This window comes from Equus quagga, unplaced genomic scaffold (genome assembly GCF_021613505.1).
Source record: "Equus quagga isolate Etosha38 unplaced genomic scaffold, UCLA_HA_Equagga_1.0 599_RagTag, whole genome shotgun sequence".
NCBI lineage: Eukaryota > Metazoa > Chordata > Mammalia > Perissodactyla > Equidae > Equus > Equus quagga.
Window position 1 is genome coordinate 119,813 of NW_025800286.1, and position 18,489 is coordinate 138,301.

At 34.0% G+C, this 18,489-nt stretch overlaps 1 protein-coding gene across 1 annotated transcript; it reads right to left on the reverse strand.

Annotated features, from left to right (window-relative positions):
* Positions 1 to 6,997: 6,997 nt before the first annotated feature.
* LOC124233997 (olfactory receptor 5T1-like) lies at positions 6,998 to 7,975 on the reverse strand. The gene has a single exon (XM_046651260.1). It carries the CDS (start codon positions 7,958 to 7,960, stop codon positions 6,998 to 7,000), a length of 963 nt encoding a protein of 320 aa, XP_046507216.1. The 5' UTR covers positions 7,961 to 7,975.
* Between the last annotated feature and the right edge of the window lie 10,514 nt (positions 7,976 to 18,489).

Consider the following 18,489-nt stretch of genomic DNA (forward strand, 5'->3'; position numbering starts at 1 on the left):
GCTTATACAGATCAAGTAATAATGTTAAAGACTACCTATTTCACTTCTAGGAAAACCATGATTAACCAGACAACACCAGAGGTCTGTGTGAGATAGATTCTTTTGATTTCTGCTTTGATTCCACTGGAAATTACCCTAACGATGTCCACCTTGCCTTTCGTGATTGAATGCTGCCTGTTGGCCTCTGACACCCTAGGATCCAATTATTCCCATTGAATTTAGATTTCCTGATTCAATGGCTACAATTCCCATTGTAAAGGTTTAGCCTATTAGGAAGCATAATCAGGGAGTTCTTCAAGAATGCTGGATCTCCTCTGTCAAATTTATTTCTCACAGTGCTGGTGAAAGGTATGTCTACTGAATCCTCCCAGTGAGGGTGAGTATGTAAAAAATGACAGATCTATTCTAACATTCAAATCCCCTAAACATTGAATCCTTTCCCTACATTAAACCAAGTTCAGACTGGACATTACCAATTGCTCACTATGGGCCACCTTTTGCTCAATGTTTCAGCCTACTATTCAAACACACTGTTAGAGTCCTTTCTAACTCCCTGATCTGCAAGATGAAATGCAAAATCTCTGCTCAGTAGACCCATATCAATAAGTTTGGCCTAATCCTGTTACGTTTCTTCCAACATTACCCCACACCCTTTATCCATGCATGTTGCCCATATTACTATCTGTATAAATTGGAAAACTCAAGTAGGTCTTTTGGAGGGTAGTGTACTCCCTCATGGGTTACACTTCATACTTCACCTTTAGGGACCTCCTGGGACTTTTGTATACTTATAGGTCTAGAAGCAAAGAGGGATGGTGGAGGTGGGTACAGATGAGAATCAGCATTGTATTGCATGATAACTGCCTCAGGAGAGGCCATAGCATTTTCTTTAGACAATGCAAGATTAACCTCCTCAGATGAGAATGGTAAGCCTATTTCTATTGGCCAAGTAGACATCAAAATTTAGGGGATAAATCTCCTCAGCTTCATCAGGGTTCTCACATTTCCATTCCAATTTTCAGAATCCCATTTTTTTTCTCAATTAATGCCCTCACTTTAACAGTAGACACTCTGCAAGGCTGGGTGATTCTGGATTGTGTTTCCAGCAATCTCAGCTCTGTACTTAGAGGAGACAGGGGCAGACACAGAAACTTTGAAGTCATTTATGTGGCTCTCAAGTTGAGAATTTGAATTCATGAACCTATCCTTTTCTTTCATCTCTTTGTCCAATTATATTAGAATCAACAAGCCAATCTTATTATGCTTGTTAGTTTTATTAAAATGTTTGGAAGCATCATATACATGGTCATTCATACACTTACTTCTTATAAGCATTTCATTAGGAATATCCAATGGCAATATTTTGCATATCTCTACTCTCAGACTGTCAGTGTTCACTTTACTACTCGAAATAGAGTCATTAATGTCTTTAAATGACACTAATGCTAAATCATCTTAGATATCCAATTTCAGAAACTCCAGAACAAATTCAGAAAATTCATCTTTAAAATTCTGATTCTCTAGAACCATTCTCAGTAACAACATTTGCATTAGTCAGTGTTCTCCAGAGAAACAAAACCAATAGGATATATATTTACAGAGAGAAAGATAATTAGAGGGAGTGAGAATTGTTATAAAAGATTTCCTCATAGAATTGTGAAGGCTGGTAAATCCAAAATTTTTGGGATTAGCCAGAAGTCTAGAGACCCAGGAGAACCAATATTTCAGTTGGAGTCTAAGCACTCTTCTGTAGAACTAGGAAGAGTTAATGTTGCAGATGATGTCTGAAGGCAATGCCCCAGAAAATACTCTCTTGCACAGGGAAGGGTGGTCCTTTTGTTCTATTCAGGCCTTGAACTTATTGGATAAGGCTCATTCACAGTGTGGAGGGCAATTTGTTTCACACAATGTTTACCAATTTAAATTTTAATCTTAACAAAAACATCATTACTGAAATGTCCAGAATAATGATTGGCCAAATATCTGGGTACTCCATAGCCCAACCAATTTGAATGAAAAATTAACCATTACAGATAAACACAAAAACCAAACCAATCAACAAAGAAAATAGACTACACTCAAAGAATCATTGATTAAAAAAAGATAACTATAGACACATTAAGGAATTCAGGAAGAAATATATATATATATATAATATACTGAAGCAAAAAACATAAATATTATAGCACTCTACAAAGAAATGAGACACACCTGGAAATCATGAAGAGATATATTTAACGTAGTGAAAGATAATTATCAATTCAGAATTTTGTACACAGTGAGTGAAATATTTGAAATATCTTTCCAATATATAGGCAAATGAAAACTTTGTCAGGAAAATATAAATGCATGAATTCACACATGAACACAGGCATGCAAGTGAACACTCACATGCGCACAAACTGAAATAACTTACAGCAAGCAAGCTTGTGCTTCACCAACTTCCCAGGCAGGAGTATAACAGAAGGAAACATGGGTTGAGACAAAGAAATTTAAAAAGAACATTAAAAATGTGAAAATAAAGGTAAATAAAAAAGTATAGAGTTTTTAATTTTAATTGCTTCAAAAATAAATGAGCAAAGCAAAACTTTTTGCTGGTGGATTGTAATTTTAAATAAGACATAAAAGTAAATTTTATGACAAAATATCACAATTCATGGCCAAATTTGATTTGCCAGTGTTTTGCTGAAAAATCTTTACATCTGTATTCATAATAATTAAAGCACATTTACCATTTGTTTTCTCTACTTGTGATGTCTTTGTCTGCTTTTGGCATCAGGGTGAGTTGATAAGTGTTGATGTCACAGAATGAGTTGATAAGTGCTTCCTCTTCTTCTATTTCCTGTAAGAAGTTATGAAAGATCAATAGTTATTCTAATTTAAATGGTGGAATTCATCTGTAAAACCACATGGGCCTGGGCCTACTCCTTGGTGCATACCCAAGATAAGTGAAAGCATACGTTCAGTTGTACAAAAAAGTTTATAAGCATTATTAATAATAGTCAAAGTGTGGAAATGACCCAAATGCCCATTAACTGATGAATGGTTGAATAAAAAATGGCATACCCACACAAAGGAATATTGTTGGGCAAAAAAATGAATAAATTACTGATAGATACTCCAACGTGGATGAACTTCAAAAACATATTTCTAAGTTTAATAAGTTAGATGGAAAAGACCGCGTATTGTATGATATTATTTATATTAAACGTGCAGAATAGCCAAATCTATAAAAACATAAAAGTACCTTAGTGGTTCCTAGGTTTGGGGGTCAGAGAATGGGAAATGGCTGCTAGCCAGTACAAGCTCTCATTTAGGAGTGATAAAAATACACAACTCTTTAAATATACTAAAAATTATGTCTTAAGACTTAAATATCTCTAAAATCATTGGCATTTGACAAGAAAAAAATCATGTGAAACAAACAAAAAGTGAATTAATCCTGTAAAAATATAGCAGTAAGAGAAATGGAAGAAAGGAAGAATACATAGACAAAGAAAGTAGAACATGCATATGAATTGATCCGTCAAAGAAGAAAACTAAGCCAGAGCAACAGCATAAATATCACAAGCTGTGATCAATAATTCTTTTCTGAATTGAAAGAAGATTGAAACTTCCTATTGAAAGAGTACATTATATTCTATGTCAGTAAAGAATGATCAGTATTAAGTTATATGTATTAGTCAGTATTTTCTATACAGAAGCCAGATCCAGAAACTTTGTTACTTTTAAGGATTAGGAAAATAAACTGACAACACATTTTTCAAAAGCAGTACTTCATGCCAAGAAAAATGGAATCAAGGAAACCGAAAACAAGACAAATGTGAATATAGGATTAAAGGTAACAAAACTGAAATGTAACTGTTAATTACTAAATGAATATTGTCATAGTACAAAACCAAGAAGTTGCATCTAAAAAAAGGACAATGGGGATAATGTTAAGGTGATTTTTAAATGTGTTTGTGTGTGTTTGTATGACTGTATATACATGCTTGTATATGCCTCTGTTTGTGTATGACATATTTGTAATACGGACATTATGAGAAACCAAAGACTAAATATACGTTTAACAATAATTAAAATTACACCTAACATACCTTAAAAAAAATACATTCAGTATAGTTTCGTAAGTCTAAATATATTATCAAGTGTTTCAGAAGGGTAAAAATAAATGCTTAGGAAAAGATATATTTAGGCAATATGCATGGAAAAAGTATTGGTTCTAATATTAATATCAAGAAATATAGAATGCAGGAAATAACATCAAAATAAATTAAAACTACTTTGCAATGATTACGTAATGCACAATGAAGACTTAGCAGTGAGTGTTATCTATGCAAAAAGTATCGTAGCAACAAATATCTTAAATCAGGAAATTTCTCATATGGGAGATGCAAAGACAGACATAGCATCATTTTAACGTTAGGAAAACCTAATACATCTCTGTTATATATTTTTAGTCAACAAACATTAATGAGGACATAACAGAATTACTAAACAAGCAATAAGATTGTTTTTAAAGATAAGTATGTATCAAACATTGACCAGAATAAGAGAAGATTCTTTTTCTTTTCAAGACTATGTGCAGCATTCGTGCAAAATGTCAATATTAGAAAAAAATGAGGTCTGAATACAGAAAATGATACAAACTGCAATCTGTTTTGAAATAAAATACAATTAAATAAAAAGACTGTCAAACTATTCCATTTAGCCATTGAAAAATAATTAAAGTACTCCTAATTCAAAGAGAAATAAGGAAAAAGTGAGAAATATTGATAATGAAAGGGTGAGAGAGTAAGATATGTGGAATGCTACTGACATGGTGACAGTGGAAAATCCACATCCAAAGTAGAAGTTTCGAAAAGAATAACAAAATAGATCAGTGGAAGGATGATGAAAATTATAAAAGTGAAAAACTAACCAGAAATTCTCAAAGAATAACAAATATTTAAATGAAAAATTTTATCTCTGTTTCATGTATATCTCTAAAGTGAATTAAATAAGCTGTTTTGACAGAATGCTGGCTAAAATATTTTCTCATTAAGAGAATATATTTCGAGCAACAATATGTGTCAGACATGGTTCCAGACTCTGGAAAGTAGATTAGACAATAAATTAAATATAAATGAAAATGCATATTATGTAAAATACTGATAAGCACCATGGGAAAATTTAAGGAAGGTAGACTATGAGGAGATACTACGGGGATAAATTGCAATTATAATGTAGTCAATAAGAGTCTCACTAAGAAGAGATCTTTGAAGGAAAGAATCATGTGAATACCAGTGTGCAGAGCCTTCCAAACATGAGAAAGGAAATGCAGAAAAACCAAGGGAAAAATTTATTGTGGTAAGAGGAGCTCTACATGAGTAATGCTGAGGTGTTATTTAAACTTAATAATCCCACTTTAGGGAAATATCCTAAAGTTGCACTCTATTTTCTAGGAGATTGTTCTGTTGTTACTACATAGATTTTTATGAAATAATAATAACAGTGATAATGATGAGAGTAAGTAAGGAAGAATAAAACACTACTACTTATAATCAACTTTGAAGAAGACATGTCTAGTAATGCAAATAAGGTGGTTGGAAACAGAGCTGAACATATGCATAGGAAAGACTCTATTCTATATCTTGACTCTTGGGCCCAGACACTGAGGAGACATGATTCTTCAAGGGCATCACAAGAGGGTAAAGAGTCAAGGAAAAAAATAGAGTCCAAACTGAGTCAGGATCACCCCTGCAGGGAGACTCATAAAGATGGCTAGGGCTTACTTGTGGGAAGAGCCCAATATGCCAGCCAGTTGTACCTTATTCTCTGATGTGCTTATCTCCTGTCATTCTTGAGTTTAAGTATAATCTTGATAAATGCTAATGACTAATCTCTGTATTTTGAGAGGAAATAAAGAATGGGTTTAATGCTCATGTTCTGGATGAAATAATAAAATAATAAAAGAGGAGAAGTGCTCCCTCACAAACAACATGATGATGGACAGCAGGAATTTTAACACATTTTCTGTGGTCCTTGAACCATAGGCTGGGATTAGATTGCTGCAAATGCATAGATCTAAGCATGTAGCAGAGTACTTTGAACTGGATTCTGATACCAATGACTCCGTACAGAGTGGATTGGGATTATATGAACTGTGAGTTTATTATCATTGAGGTGGTATTTGCTCAAGCTAGGCAGTTATAATTATAAAGTTACTTGTGATTGCCACTATGGGAGCCTATCCAATTTGAGTGATATGGAGATGAAAGATAATACTTACAATTTAATGTAAAGGTTACATACATATATGCCTGTGTGTATGTGTAAATAAACTAATATTTGTATTTTTAAATCTTAATCCCCAGTACCTCAGAATGTAACTGTACTTGGAGATAGAGTCTTTGAGGAGGTAACTACCTTAAAATTAGGCATTTAGAGTGGGCCTTAATCCAATATGACTGCTGGCCTTGTGAGAGGAGGATATCAGGAACAAACATTCAGAGAGAAAATATCATGTGACGACATAAGGAGAAGTTGGTCATCTGCAAGCTAGGGAGAGAGAAGTTTCAGAAGAAATCAAATTAGTCAACACCTTGATCTAAAAGTCTAGCATCCAGAAGAGTGAGAAAATAAATTTCTGTTGTTTTATCAATCCAGTCTTTGGTACTCTGTTTTGGCAGCCCCAGCAAAATAGTACAACCAGTATCAGCATACATATGTGTATATGTGTGTATATATGTTTGTGTGTACTTGGGGGACATATCTATATCTATATCTCTCTACATATAAACTTAGAAGCAGTTGGATAACAGTTTTCTGCATGTGTAAACACTGCATAGATAGCTGGTTGACTATGACCTTTATTTAACTATTTCTGAGAACAGAAAGGGACTATGAAACTAAAAACAATACTTTAACCATAACTTTTTGATATAGAGACAATGAACACGAATTTTAATTGGTTTCAATTTAATATTTACTGTGAAGAGTATATATTATTGATAAATCAATTTTTCCCAAACACTCTTTTTACTGCCTCTTTTACGTCTTTATTCCTTAAACTGTAGATGATGGGATTCAGCATGGGAATGGCAATGCTGTAAAAAATCGACACTATCATGTCCCGGTCCAAAGAGTAGCTGGAATTTGGTCTCACATACATGGAGAAGACTGTTCCATAAAATAGTGACACTCCAGTTAGGTGAGAGCCATATGTAGAAAAGACTTTTTGTCTCCCTTCAGCAGAACGCATCCTCAGAATGGCCAACAGAATGAAACCATAGGAGACCAGGACAATCAGGATAGTGACAATTTCAATAATGCCTGTAAAGTAGAAGACTAGAAGATGGTTTTTGCTCGTGTCAGAACAAGAAATGGTGAGGACAGGAGGGATGTCACAAAAAAAATGTCTAATTTCATTGGATGCACAGAAGGATAGGGTAAATGTTGCCCCTGTGTGCACTGAAGCATTAAAAATGCCACAAAGATAGGAAAAGATGATGAGTGGCACGTAGACCCTGGGTGACATGTTAACTGAATACAGCAGAGGGTTGTAGATTGCTACATAGCGATTATATGCCATTGCAGCCAGGAGAAAGCATTCTGTGGTCGCAAAAGTAACATAGAAAAACATCTGTGCTGCACATCCAAGGAATGATATAGTTTTATTCTCTGACAGGAAATTGATTAACATTTTTGGGGTGACAACCGAAGAAAGGCAGGCATCCAAGAATGATAACACACTCAGAAAATAGTACATAGGGTTGTGGAGCCGGGAATCCCCAATAACCAACACAATCAGTCCCAAATTTCCTACCAGAGTGAAAAGATAGATTGTTAGAAATAGCAAAAATAGGAAGAGTTGCACCTCAAAATCACCCAAGAAGCCCACCAATATAAACATGGTAACTTCACTCGTATTCTTCACCTGGATTGTGTATAAATCTACATCTGATGGCAACTCTGGCATTTCAGTTTTTATTTTTATGTTCTAAATGCAATATTTTTGGAAATAGAATGCACTCAGTTACATCCTCACGTTTGCTTCTGAGAAGAGCATATTGGAATCCTTGGCAGTGAAGGAATAGGCAGTGATGAAGAAGTTGAGTTCAAGTGGATGTATTGCCCTGTATCGATAAAGTAATTATTTCATTTGGTTGCTTGATAAATTTATCACGTGAAGAACAGCCAATTTACTTGGTTTAATTGTTAGTGTATTTTATCTTACACTTACTCCCTCCTCTCTTCATATTACATCACCTTAAAACTCACAAAGACAAATAAATATACAAATTTTTAAACGCAAAAGTATTATAATAGATAGTACTACACATCTGAGTTTTAATCCCAGGTTTTCCACAGTGTACATGACAAGCCTTTCCTTAAAGTTCATAATTAGTAAAATTGAAGCAAATACACTTAAATCACAAGATTGGGTTGAAATAAACTATAAAATCAAAGTGAAAATTATTTAAATTTTAAAATATTCCCAGGTGGCTAGAAAATGCAGTGTTAGACTTACTTTTCAGCTTGTTGTACGAAGCACCCTTTTCCAATCAAACAATTTGATATCTTTTCTGGCTATTTTCCCATTTCATTAGGACTTCTATAACAGTAGTGAATAGAACAATAGATGTTATTCTGGAGGTAGATTCAATTTGTTAGGAAACAAATATGGAGCATTGTGTTTTGTTTTGTCTTTCCATTTTCTTTCTTTGAAACACATAATACTAAAGTATCCATTTTGTTCTCCACAATTTATAATACTGCTAATGTTTTTCGAATTTTAACCAAATACCAATGTAAAATTTTTCTCTATTCATATACTTATTATCCCTGCAAAGACCTTGGGTGTATTTTTGAGACATATTTCTGTCAAAATAAATCATGGCCATTTTTTATACCTCCTTAGAAAGTTTCTAAAATTTCTATGAAATAAATATCTTCTAACAAGAGATAATACACTGTTTATAGAAGCTATTGCCAACAGAATTAATTCCTTATTTAAACCACAATATCCTATTTTATATCTGGTATATTTTTATATGCCATCAGATTGTTTCTCTTCTGGGGGAGTATAAAGAAAGGAAAGTGTATATTAAACAAAAAGTTAAAGAGTCACCTGTATCTGGATTGAAAGTCTCCATCATTGAAGCATTATTAAACACTGCATCTATTATATTTAGGAGTAAAATTTCAGCAGGGAGACTGGTGTGTATCCTTTGGCTTTTCACAGACCAAAATGTATTTAAAGGGGTGAAAAATCTATCATGTTCAGGGTTTGGCTGAATTCAATGACCTACAGATGATTTATGTTCCTAACATGAAACACACCACATTTTTTGTCATATTGAGATGACCATGCAGCAAGAAGAGAATGAGCAAAGTGTCATTAGAAGGTAAAGAAAGTCACGTCTTTATTTTTGCAGGAGGTCCTCCTAGTTTTATGTCACAGATTTTCCTAACATATGGAATAAATAGCTTTTTAAGGGTGGGATTATGAACAAAAATGCTCATTTAATCCTTACAGAATTCTACAGTAAAAAAATACTAAGGTACATACTGACCTCTGTGTTAATTAAAAAAACTCACATATTATTCACAATAACTCACAAACCCAACTGAATTATAATAAATTTTAGTTTTGTTTGAATGGTTATACTAATAAAATAACATAAACCTCAATTAATAACAACATATTAATGTATATTTTAGGCATCACAAAAATACATTTATGTTTATAAATTTCCTCATTTTCTATCTTTCTTCATAGCTCTCTCTCTCTCTGTCCCTCTTTCTCTCTTTCAAGAATACATGGATTCTTGTTATCTATTGAGTCAGGGATCAAACAGGAACTGAGCAAACAGGAAGAAGCACAGTGAAAAAACTAACACGATTCAAGCAAATTTTGAAAATTTGCCAATAGGTGGTCTACTAAAGGAATCCATTACAAAATGCATGTTAACTGACATACACAGAGGAGATCTCAGCTACATTACAATTCTAACCTTTACTTAACTGATGTGTTCAAGACCAGATAATTGTGAAAGAATAAGAATATTTTATTTGGACACTAAAACCCTGTATTAAAATCTCAGATTTAATACCTATTCACAGAGTGAACTTGGGAAAGTAACTATTCTTCCAAATCTAATAATAGCTAAAATTGTCCAAATATTCAGGCATATCTTTGATACTACATGAACATTATGTGACTTCAAAGTGCTTGTTTATGAGATTCATTAAAAGGTCTTGCTAAAGTGTCGATTTTATGTGAAGGCTACACATAAATGAAATGGCTTTCAAATTTTATTTAACTACAACAAAATACATAGAGAGCTGTAAAATAAATTTTTCATCTAAGCATTGAGCAATGAACCAGCTCCAAACCAGAAGCTAAGTATTTCTTTTTTTCTCTGCTTTTTCTCCCCAAATTCCCCCAGTACATAGTTGTACATTTTATTGTGAGTCCTGCTAGTTGTGGCATGCGGGACGCCACCTCAGCATGACCTAATGAGCAGTGCCATGTCCACATCCAGGATCCAAACTGGCAAAACCCTGGGCCACCAAAGCAGAGTGTGCAAAATTAACCGCTCAGCCACGGGGCCAGCCTGTAAGTACATAGCTGTACATATGTTTGTTATTTGACATTTAATATATATTAAAATATCAGTCTCATGAGATTAAGCCCAGTGAATCCCAATATTAATTATCAGGCATCTTAAAAATGCATCTCTGTCCTTACATTCTGACTTGGGCATGTCGGTAAAATACGAATCAGTTTTTGTAACCCCTCTGATAATTTGGCCCATAATAAATTTTTCATAACTCTTAATATCTCTTATCTTATCTGTAGGGCAAGAATGTGGTTTATGAATGGGGACATGTTTTATTCCCAGTCATGTCCCATTAGAGCAATTATCCACTTCACTGTAGGAAATTCAGGGGAGAACAGACAAAAGCCTGAGGTTTATTTACTTTCTCCAAGGTGTTCTTCAAACAGACGTCTCTGTCAACTAATATTTAGGAAGATTATAACTGATTATGTTTACATTTAGCTAATCTCACGTTAAGAGAGAAGCTAGAAAGACAAAAATATACATCCCAAATTTTTAACAAAACGTTATGATTCTGGAAAATTACAATCAGTTCCTCAACCCTCATGAGAAGAGCTACAAGAACTAAGCTTGAGAAGTAAAACTAAAGTAGCTACCACGCATTGTTAAGTCATTACTAGAATGTAAATTTTTTGTGTACATTATCTTATGTAATCTACACAGCAACTTGCAAACTAAGCCATTCAGTGTCCATTTGTAGATAAGAAAACTGAAGACTAGCTAGACCTGTAAGTTGACCAGGCTCACATAATAAATTCGTAGTAGAGTCAATCCAGTTTTCCCTGTTGCCACACATTAAGCTATTTTCATTTGACCATACTGCAGACTCATGGTGACATGCCATAATTCTAGAACTGTGATCCCCTAGAAATAATGCAAAATAATATCCTCAAGTATTTGAATTTTTTTATAAAGCTGTCAAGCTTAAGTACCATGATATTAAAACAAAACAAAATAAAAACTTGAAGTACTTCCTAGATGAATTACCTAAATAATAAAATATATTTAAAATTCATTTGTATCCTTCCATGAAAAAAAATTATGATTCCTCAATGGCATATACCCAGTGGTTGGTTGATAGGTAATCTTTTCTCCATTTAATAGTTTTTCTAAATTTTAAATATAACAATTTATTTCTACTACCCTTATTCTAACTAGTATCATCCATCAAAGAAATTAAAGCAAATTTCTAATTTGGAGCTCTATTGAACTAAATGTAATGGGAGTCTTTCCTATTTGCCTTCTCTCGCTTTTTTTTTTTTAGGAAAATCAGCCTTAAGCTAACATCTGCCATCAATCCTCCTCTTTTTGCCAAAGAAGATTGGCCCAGAGCTAACATTCATGCCCATCTTCCTCTACTTTATATGTGGGTGCCTGCCACAGCATGGCTTGCCAAGTGGTGCCATGTCTGCACCCGAGATCCAAACCAGCTAACCCTGGGCCGCCAAAGCAGAATGTGCGAACTTAACCGCTGTGCCCCCAGGCCAGCTCCAACCTATTTGCCTTCTTATGTTCCCTGGAGTTCTCTTATTTCATTTTTAATTTGATTCTGAGCTAACTAGAAATTTCTATGTCAGATTCAAATATTAAAACCTAGAACATAGTTTTACATTCAAGGTTATAGCTTTTAAAATATTTTGTAACTAAAATATTTTGTAAAATCTTTCTTCTTACCTGTGGAAATGAACTGCTCACTCCAGGTGTGCTGTGAACCTTCAGCATTTAGACCCCTTTACCAGGTTCCTGAGCTCTTCTTCAAGTCCACCGGGATGCTCAAAATAGAAAACACAGTTCTTGTCTTCTGAGACAGACAAGTAATGAGATGATTTTGTTTTTTCTGTAGTAAACAAATGAATGGTTCTGGAGCAATGAACTAGATGATAAGAAATGATTACATGAATGCAGTTTGGCCTCTGGAATATAATGATTGCTCAGTGGAAAAGAGAATTTGCATAGGACTGGAAAAGAAATCTAATGATACAAGATATAGTCCCAGGTCTGATACTAAACATACAAACTAAATATGTGGCATTGTGTTGATGACAAATTTTCTGAAGTGCATTGTCCTCTTCCTGGGAAAATAACCTGTTTACTTCTTTCAAAATCCTGTAAACATGTACATAATGAAATAGTATGAAAGCACAAACTATGATAGAATTCCTAATCATTTAATAAAGATTACTATAACTTTTAAAGTGGTACACTTCTGCATATTATAAAGGTACATTTAAGCTCTTTGAGAGTATAATAAAATAGATAAGATGAATATATGAGCAGAAAGCATTGACAAGGGGAATGGGACAATATATGGATAAGGGGTTAGTATCTAAAATATACAAAGAACTCATACAATTCAACAACAACAAAACTAACAACCCAATTAAAAAACAGGCAAAAGATCTGAACAAATTCTCCAAAGGAGATATACAGATGGCCACCAGGCACAGGAAAAGATGTTCAACACCATTAACTATCAGGGAACTGAAAATCAAAACCACAATGAGATAGCACCCTACTCCCGTCACAAAGGCTATAATTAACAAGACAAGAAACAATAAGTGATGGAGAGGATCTGGAGAGAAGGGAACCCTCATAAACTGCTGGTGGGAGTGCAAACTGGTGCAGTCACTATGGAAAACAGTGTGGAGATTCCTCAAAAAGTCAAGAATAGATCTACCATATATCCAGCTATTCCACTGCTGGGTATTTTTCCAAAGAACATGACAACACGAATGCATAAAGATACATGAACACTGATGTTCATGGCAGCATTATTCACAATAGCCAAGACTTGGAAGCAACCTAGGTGCCCATCAAGGGATGAATAGATAAAGAAGATGTGATATCTATACACAATAAAATACTACTCAGCCCATAAGAAATGATGAAATCTGGCCATTTGTGACAACATGGATGCACCTTGAGGGTATTATGCTAACTGAAATAAGTCAGAGAGAGAAAATCAAATACTATATGATCTCACTTATAAGTAGTAGATAAAAACAGCAACGAACAAATGTACAGAAACACAGATTGGACTGGTGGTTACTATAGCAGAACCAGGGAGGGAGGAGGGTGAAAGGGGTGATTAGGTACATATGTGTGGTGTACAATGGTAATTTGTGTTTGATGGGTGAGCATGATGTAATCTACACAGAAATTGAAATATATAACGATGTATGTCTGAATTTATATAATGTTATAAACCAAAATGTTATGGTAATAAAAAAGGAAAAAATGAAAACATTGCTTTATAATAAAAAATATATATATATAGTTTTCCTAGAGATTTCAGAAGGGATGGGAAAATTAGTTATTTAATAACTCTAAAATCTATAAATAAATAATGCATTGTGTAATTTTAAATTAATAGATGTAAATAGATATTATATGAATGTACACATTATTTGTATTTATTTATTTATATATCTAATAGTTATTTGAATACAATATTTTTAAAAATAGGTATCTGGTATGAAAATAGATTTCACACACAAATCTGTACTCCACTTACCTGCATACATACATAGAAAATGATGAATAGCAATATGATCACCTATGTTATTGTGGATAACTCAGAGTAAGTTTTTCCATTATCTTTTCTTTGATTGACTGAAGGTTTGCTACTGATTACTAGGAATGTGTGTTTTCATGTAATCAATAAAAGAGAAAATCATAAATTGATTGATTATAAATAAGGAAAATGATGATAGTTGCTTTTGCTGTTTTCCTGTTCATAGTGAATAAATAACTCATTCATTTTCAGTATCTCATGATTACCTAGTGAATTTTTCCTATATGCAACGAATCTATCTCTTAGAAACTATGATCTGTCACCAGGACTTATGGTTAAAAGAGAATGTGGTGAAGCACACACCTGTTCTTAAAGCATTTTCCCAGAAATAAGGAGAGATAGTTCTACTCATATTTATATGCTCTTACCTGGTTCTAAGAGAGTGAGGAAGTGCATGGCAACTATTTACCTGGAAAAAGACAGCAAGATTGTGTATTAACATCCCTGATGACAAAACTATGTACAGAGTGCATGAGCAAAGCAAAGAATGATTGAATCAGCAATAATTTCAGAAAATATGCCCATTATGCACTTTAACGATCTAATAGAAATGATTGGAGACAGGGGAAGAATAGAAGAAAGAGAAGCATACCAACAACAATAGTTGCAGGAAAATTTTCTAAAAATGTATTGAACACAGAACAGCCAACTGTGTGGAATGCAGAGGAAATTGCTGAGGGACAGTCATGAACAAATAAATTGTGATTAGTTTAATATGTTTATTTTGAGGATGGTTCTTAAATGCAGCAATAGACAAATGATAGAGATGTTCGTTCCTAAAAATGGGAGGCTTCCAAAATCAAAACTAAAAAATGCGGCCTTGTGATTCAGTTATGGGCAGAGACTGGAAAAGTTGCAAGTAAATGGTTACAGAAGGCTGAATAAATCATGATCGAGCTGTTAGTTGATGGTGGAAAAGTGGTGACAAACTTTTAACGGAAGCTGTATAAAGTGCAATTCATTGTTATATAGCAACCAAAAACAAAGAAAGAAAAACTGGCAAACTAGTGCCTACAGTAACTTGGAAGACATTAAATGTACCTAATGAACTTGTGAATCTGGCTAAGAAAATTACCAGGAGAAATTTTCAAGTGTCATGTTAATTATTTTATACGCCTATGATCAGAAATGAAAAAGTAGACAAGCTCAATACAGAACTATTCAGTTTGCCAACAAGATTGAGAGAAAGTATAGAAGAACCAGGACCCACTGAATTATAAACAAAACTTCTTTGTATCTCCATCTTCTGGGATAGAGATTAAACCAAGTGTGTGGTTGTATGACTCTGTGGTAACACCTCTGAAATCCTTAAGGCAGTGCTATCAAACAGACAAAAAATGGTATCTAACAATTTTAAATGTTTTGTCCTATAGTAGCCTGATATGTGCAAAGTAGGGGAAATTATATTTTGAAATGATGTATGGAAGTGGCTATTAGAAGTTGAACTAAACCCAGATAAGAATCAGAGGGACCCATAGTTTCTAAGGAAGTGTTACTTGTGGAAGTACCACCAGCATGAACTAAAAGGGACTGAGACCACTCAAAACAAAAAGATATCTTGGGGTCCAAAGATATCTATGGACAGAAAGGAGACTGGGAAAGTAGCTCTTGTTCAAACAGGAGACTTTTGTTACAGGAAAAAAAAAAAAGTAAAACTTCAGAGGGCAGAATGAAAAGGCCAGGCATTGAGGCCAAAAAAAGGGATTGAGGAGCCAATCACAGAGAGCAGACTTGGCACTACTCTAGACCATTGTCTGCCCCTGGATTTAGGAGCCTTGTAAAATGTGCCTAATTTAAGAATTATTATGGACTTGTAACTCTTTTATGTCCCTGTTCCTCCCATTTTTGAATGCAAGAATCTATTGTAGTTGTCCTGCCTCATCTCATCATCGTATGTTGAATGTGCATGTATGTGGAATAGGAGAGAGTGTGTGATACTTTTTAATTCAGCTCACAGATCTATGAATCAAATAGAACTTGAAAAACTACACATAAGGAGCCTAACCCACATTTGGACCTGATGTGGATCATGAGATCATGGACCTCAGCCTATTGTCATGGTTAGATGGGTCTTGGAACATGGAAATATACTTGCATGTTGGAGGGCAGTGAATACCAGGGAGCAGACTCTGATAGATTGATATAGTAATGACATCTAATAAATCATGACAGCTTTTATCCACAGCTTTGTATAGTCCCCTTATGTGTTGACTCTGGGAACAGCTATGTGACTTACTTTGGCCAATGGAACATTAGCTAATTCATCACAGGCAAAGGCTTGCAAAGCCTGTGTACTCTGTGACTGCCACTCTCTTATTGCTGGGAATTCTTCAACCGCTTGTGTGAAAAAGCCCATACCAGTTTTCTGGAGGATGAAAGAACAATGGAGAGTGTCCCCAGCCATACAAGTTGAGGTCCACACACTTGTGAAAGCCTAGAGAATATCACATAGAGAACAAAAGAGCCTTCCAAGCTTAACTCAACCAAGTTGCCGAATTACAGAATTGTGAACAATTAAATGATTATTATTTTAAACCAGGGCTTAACAAATGTTTTTCTATGAAGGACTGGATAATTAAGAATTTTGGCTTTGTGGGCCAAATATTATTGTCTCTGTTACATATTTTTGTTTTCCCCAACATTAAAATTGTGTCTCACCACCCAGTAGAGACCAAGCAAACCATGCTCATGTGATGAAACATGTGATACATTTTTCTAAATGTGTGGATGATCTATATCTGGAAAATTATGGACATAAAAGTAAAAGTGAGGAAGGAAAAAATCCACAGCAACTGTTGAAGGTCTGAAATATAATAGGAAGATTTTTAACTTTTTTCTGAAAGTAATATTAAATAATGAAATGGTATTTCTCCACTTAGAAACTCCTGCTGTAGTAGGAGAACTTTATACCACAAAGGAACTGAAGAGAAGGACAGGTCATCTACAGAGAAAGTAGTTTTAAAAATTAAACTTGAATGATTGCCAAAAAAAGCAGTCTTCTCAAAATTAAATTGATACACGAGAGAACATGTCCACAAGGGTGAGCATGACTGCTTCCTACTTAAGAGCAGAGCAGTAATGTTTGAAGCTAGCAAGAATATTGCAAAATTACAGTCACTTCCTGATGAAAGAACTTATGTTTATAGGTTAAAAAGCATCTACACTCACATAGTTTCATGCAAATCTGTAAAGGTAAGCTATATTTGTGTTGGTAGACTGTTTTGTTTAAGGATAGTTCTAAATTTGAGGATCAAGACGCAATGAATGAAACAGAAAAGCATCGAATTCTGAGATCTTTATCTGAAAATGAGTTAACTACTTAAGATAACTCATGCAGTTCTTAACTTTCTTAATTATAAACTAAAATAAAATTAGACATGTCAGATAATGATATTTACAATAAAACATATTCACTTAAGGTAATTTTGAAATGAGTACTAATGGAAATAGGGACATATGACGCATTATTTGTCTGCTCAGCTTTATTTATCAAAGTATTAAGGCAAAACTATTTCAGCTGATGGCGCTAGAAGGTGGAGATGGGTGTAGTAGATGTGATGAAATAGGAAAACACATAATATTTGCTTGGAAAGTTAGAGAACAAATATTAATAAGGTATAATGGGCACTGTCAAGCAGTGTTGACTGCCTGATATTGTATGGCATTAATATGAAATGAAGCAAGATGGTGTGTATATGTGGTGTATATTTGTTTACTTTTTTTCAGTCCCATTCATATGTTCTGGCCATTTGCACTCCCAAAGTAAATAATAATTGAGTTTAATCAAAGTTACACTTTATTAGGCAAAATTATGAAGGAGACATCGAGGAAGGAGATTGTAGTCCATTGCAAGGGAATAGAAGACAATGGATCATAAAATGTTACATAGGCATGGGGGGAAATATGAAAACAATATTTTGATGAATGGGTCACATTTCTTGATTGAGTTAAATATTAATTGATATTTATGATAAACTGTATAGTGGATAATATGGAAGTTTATTGAATAGCATGATGGGATTAGTGCTTTCAATATTTAGCATAAGTGATGAGAGAGGTATACAAAGTGGAATGATAATATTACATATTTATTCCCTTAGTATCAAAGCATCAGTTTAAGAAAATCGATTCTCATTGAAACATAAGTGAGAGGACCTAACACTCATTTTGAATAAGAATTAAAATCTTTAAGGGAAAAAGTTTGAACTGAAAGAGGATGGAATGAGTCAACCAATATAGAAAAAAAATGATGAACTCAGACAAAAACAATAGAAAAATTCTGTTTCATAATTCCCCTCAATAATAGAG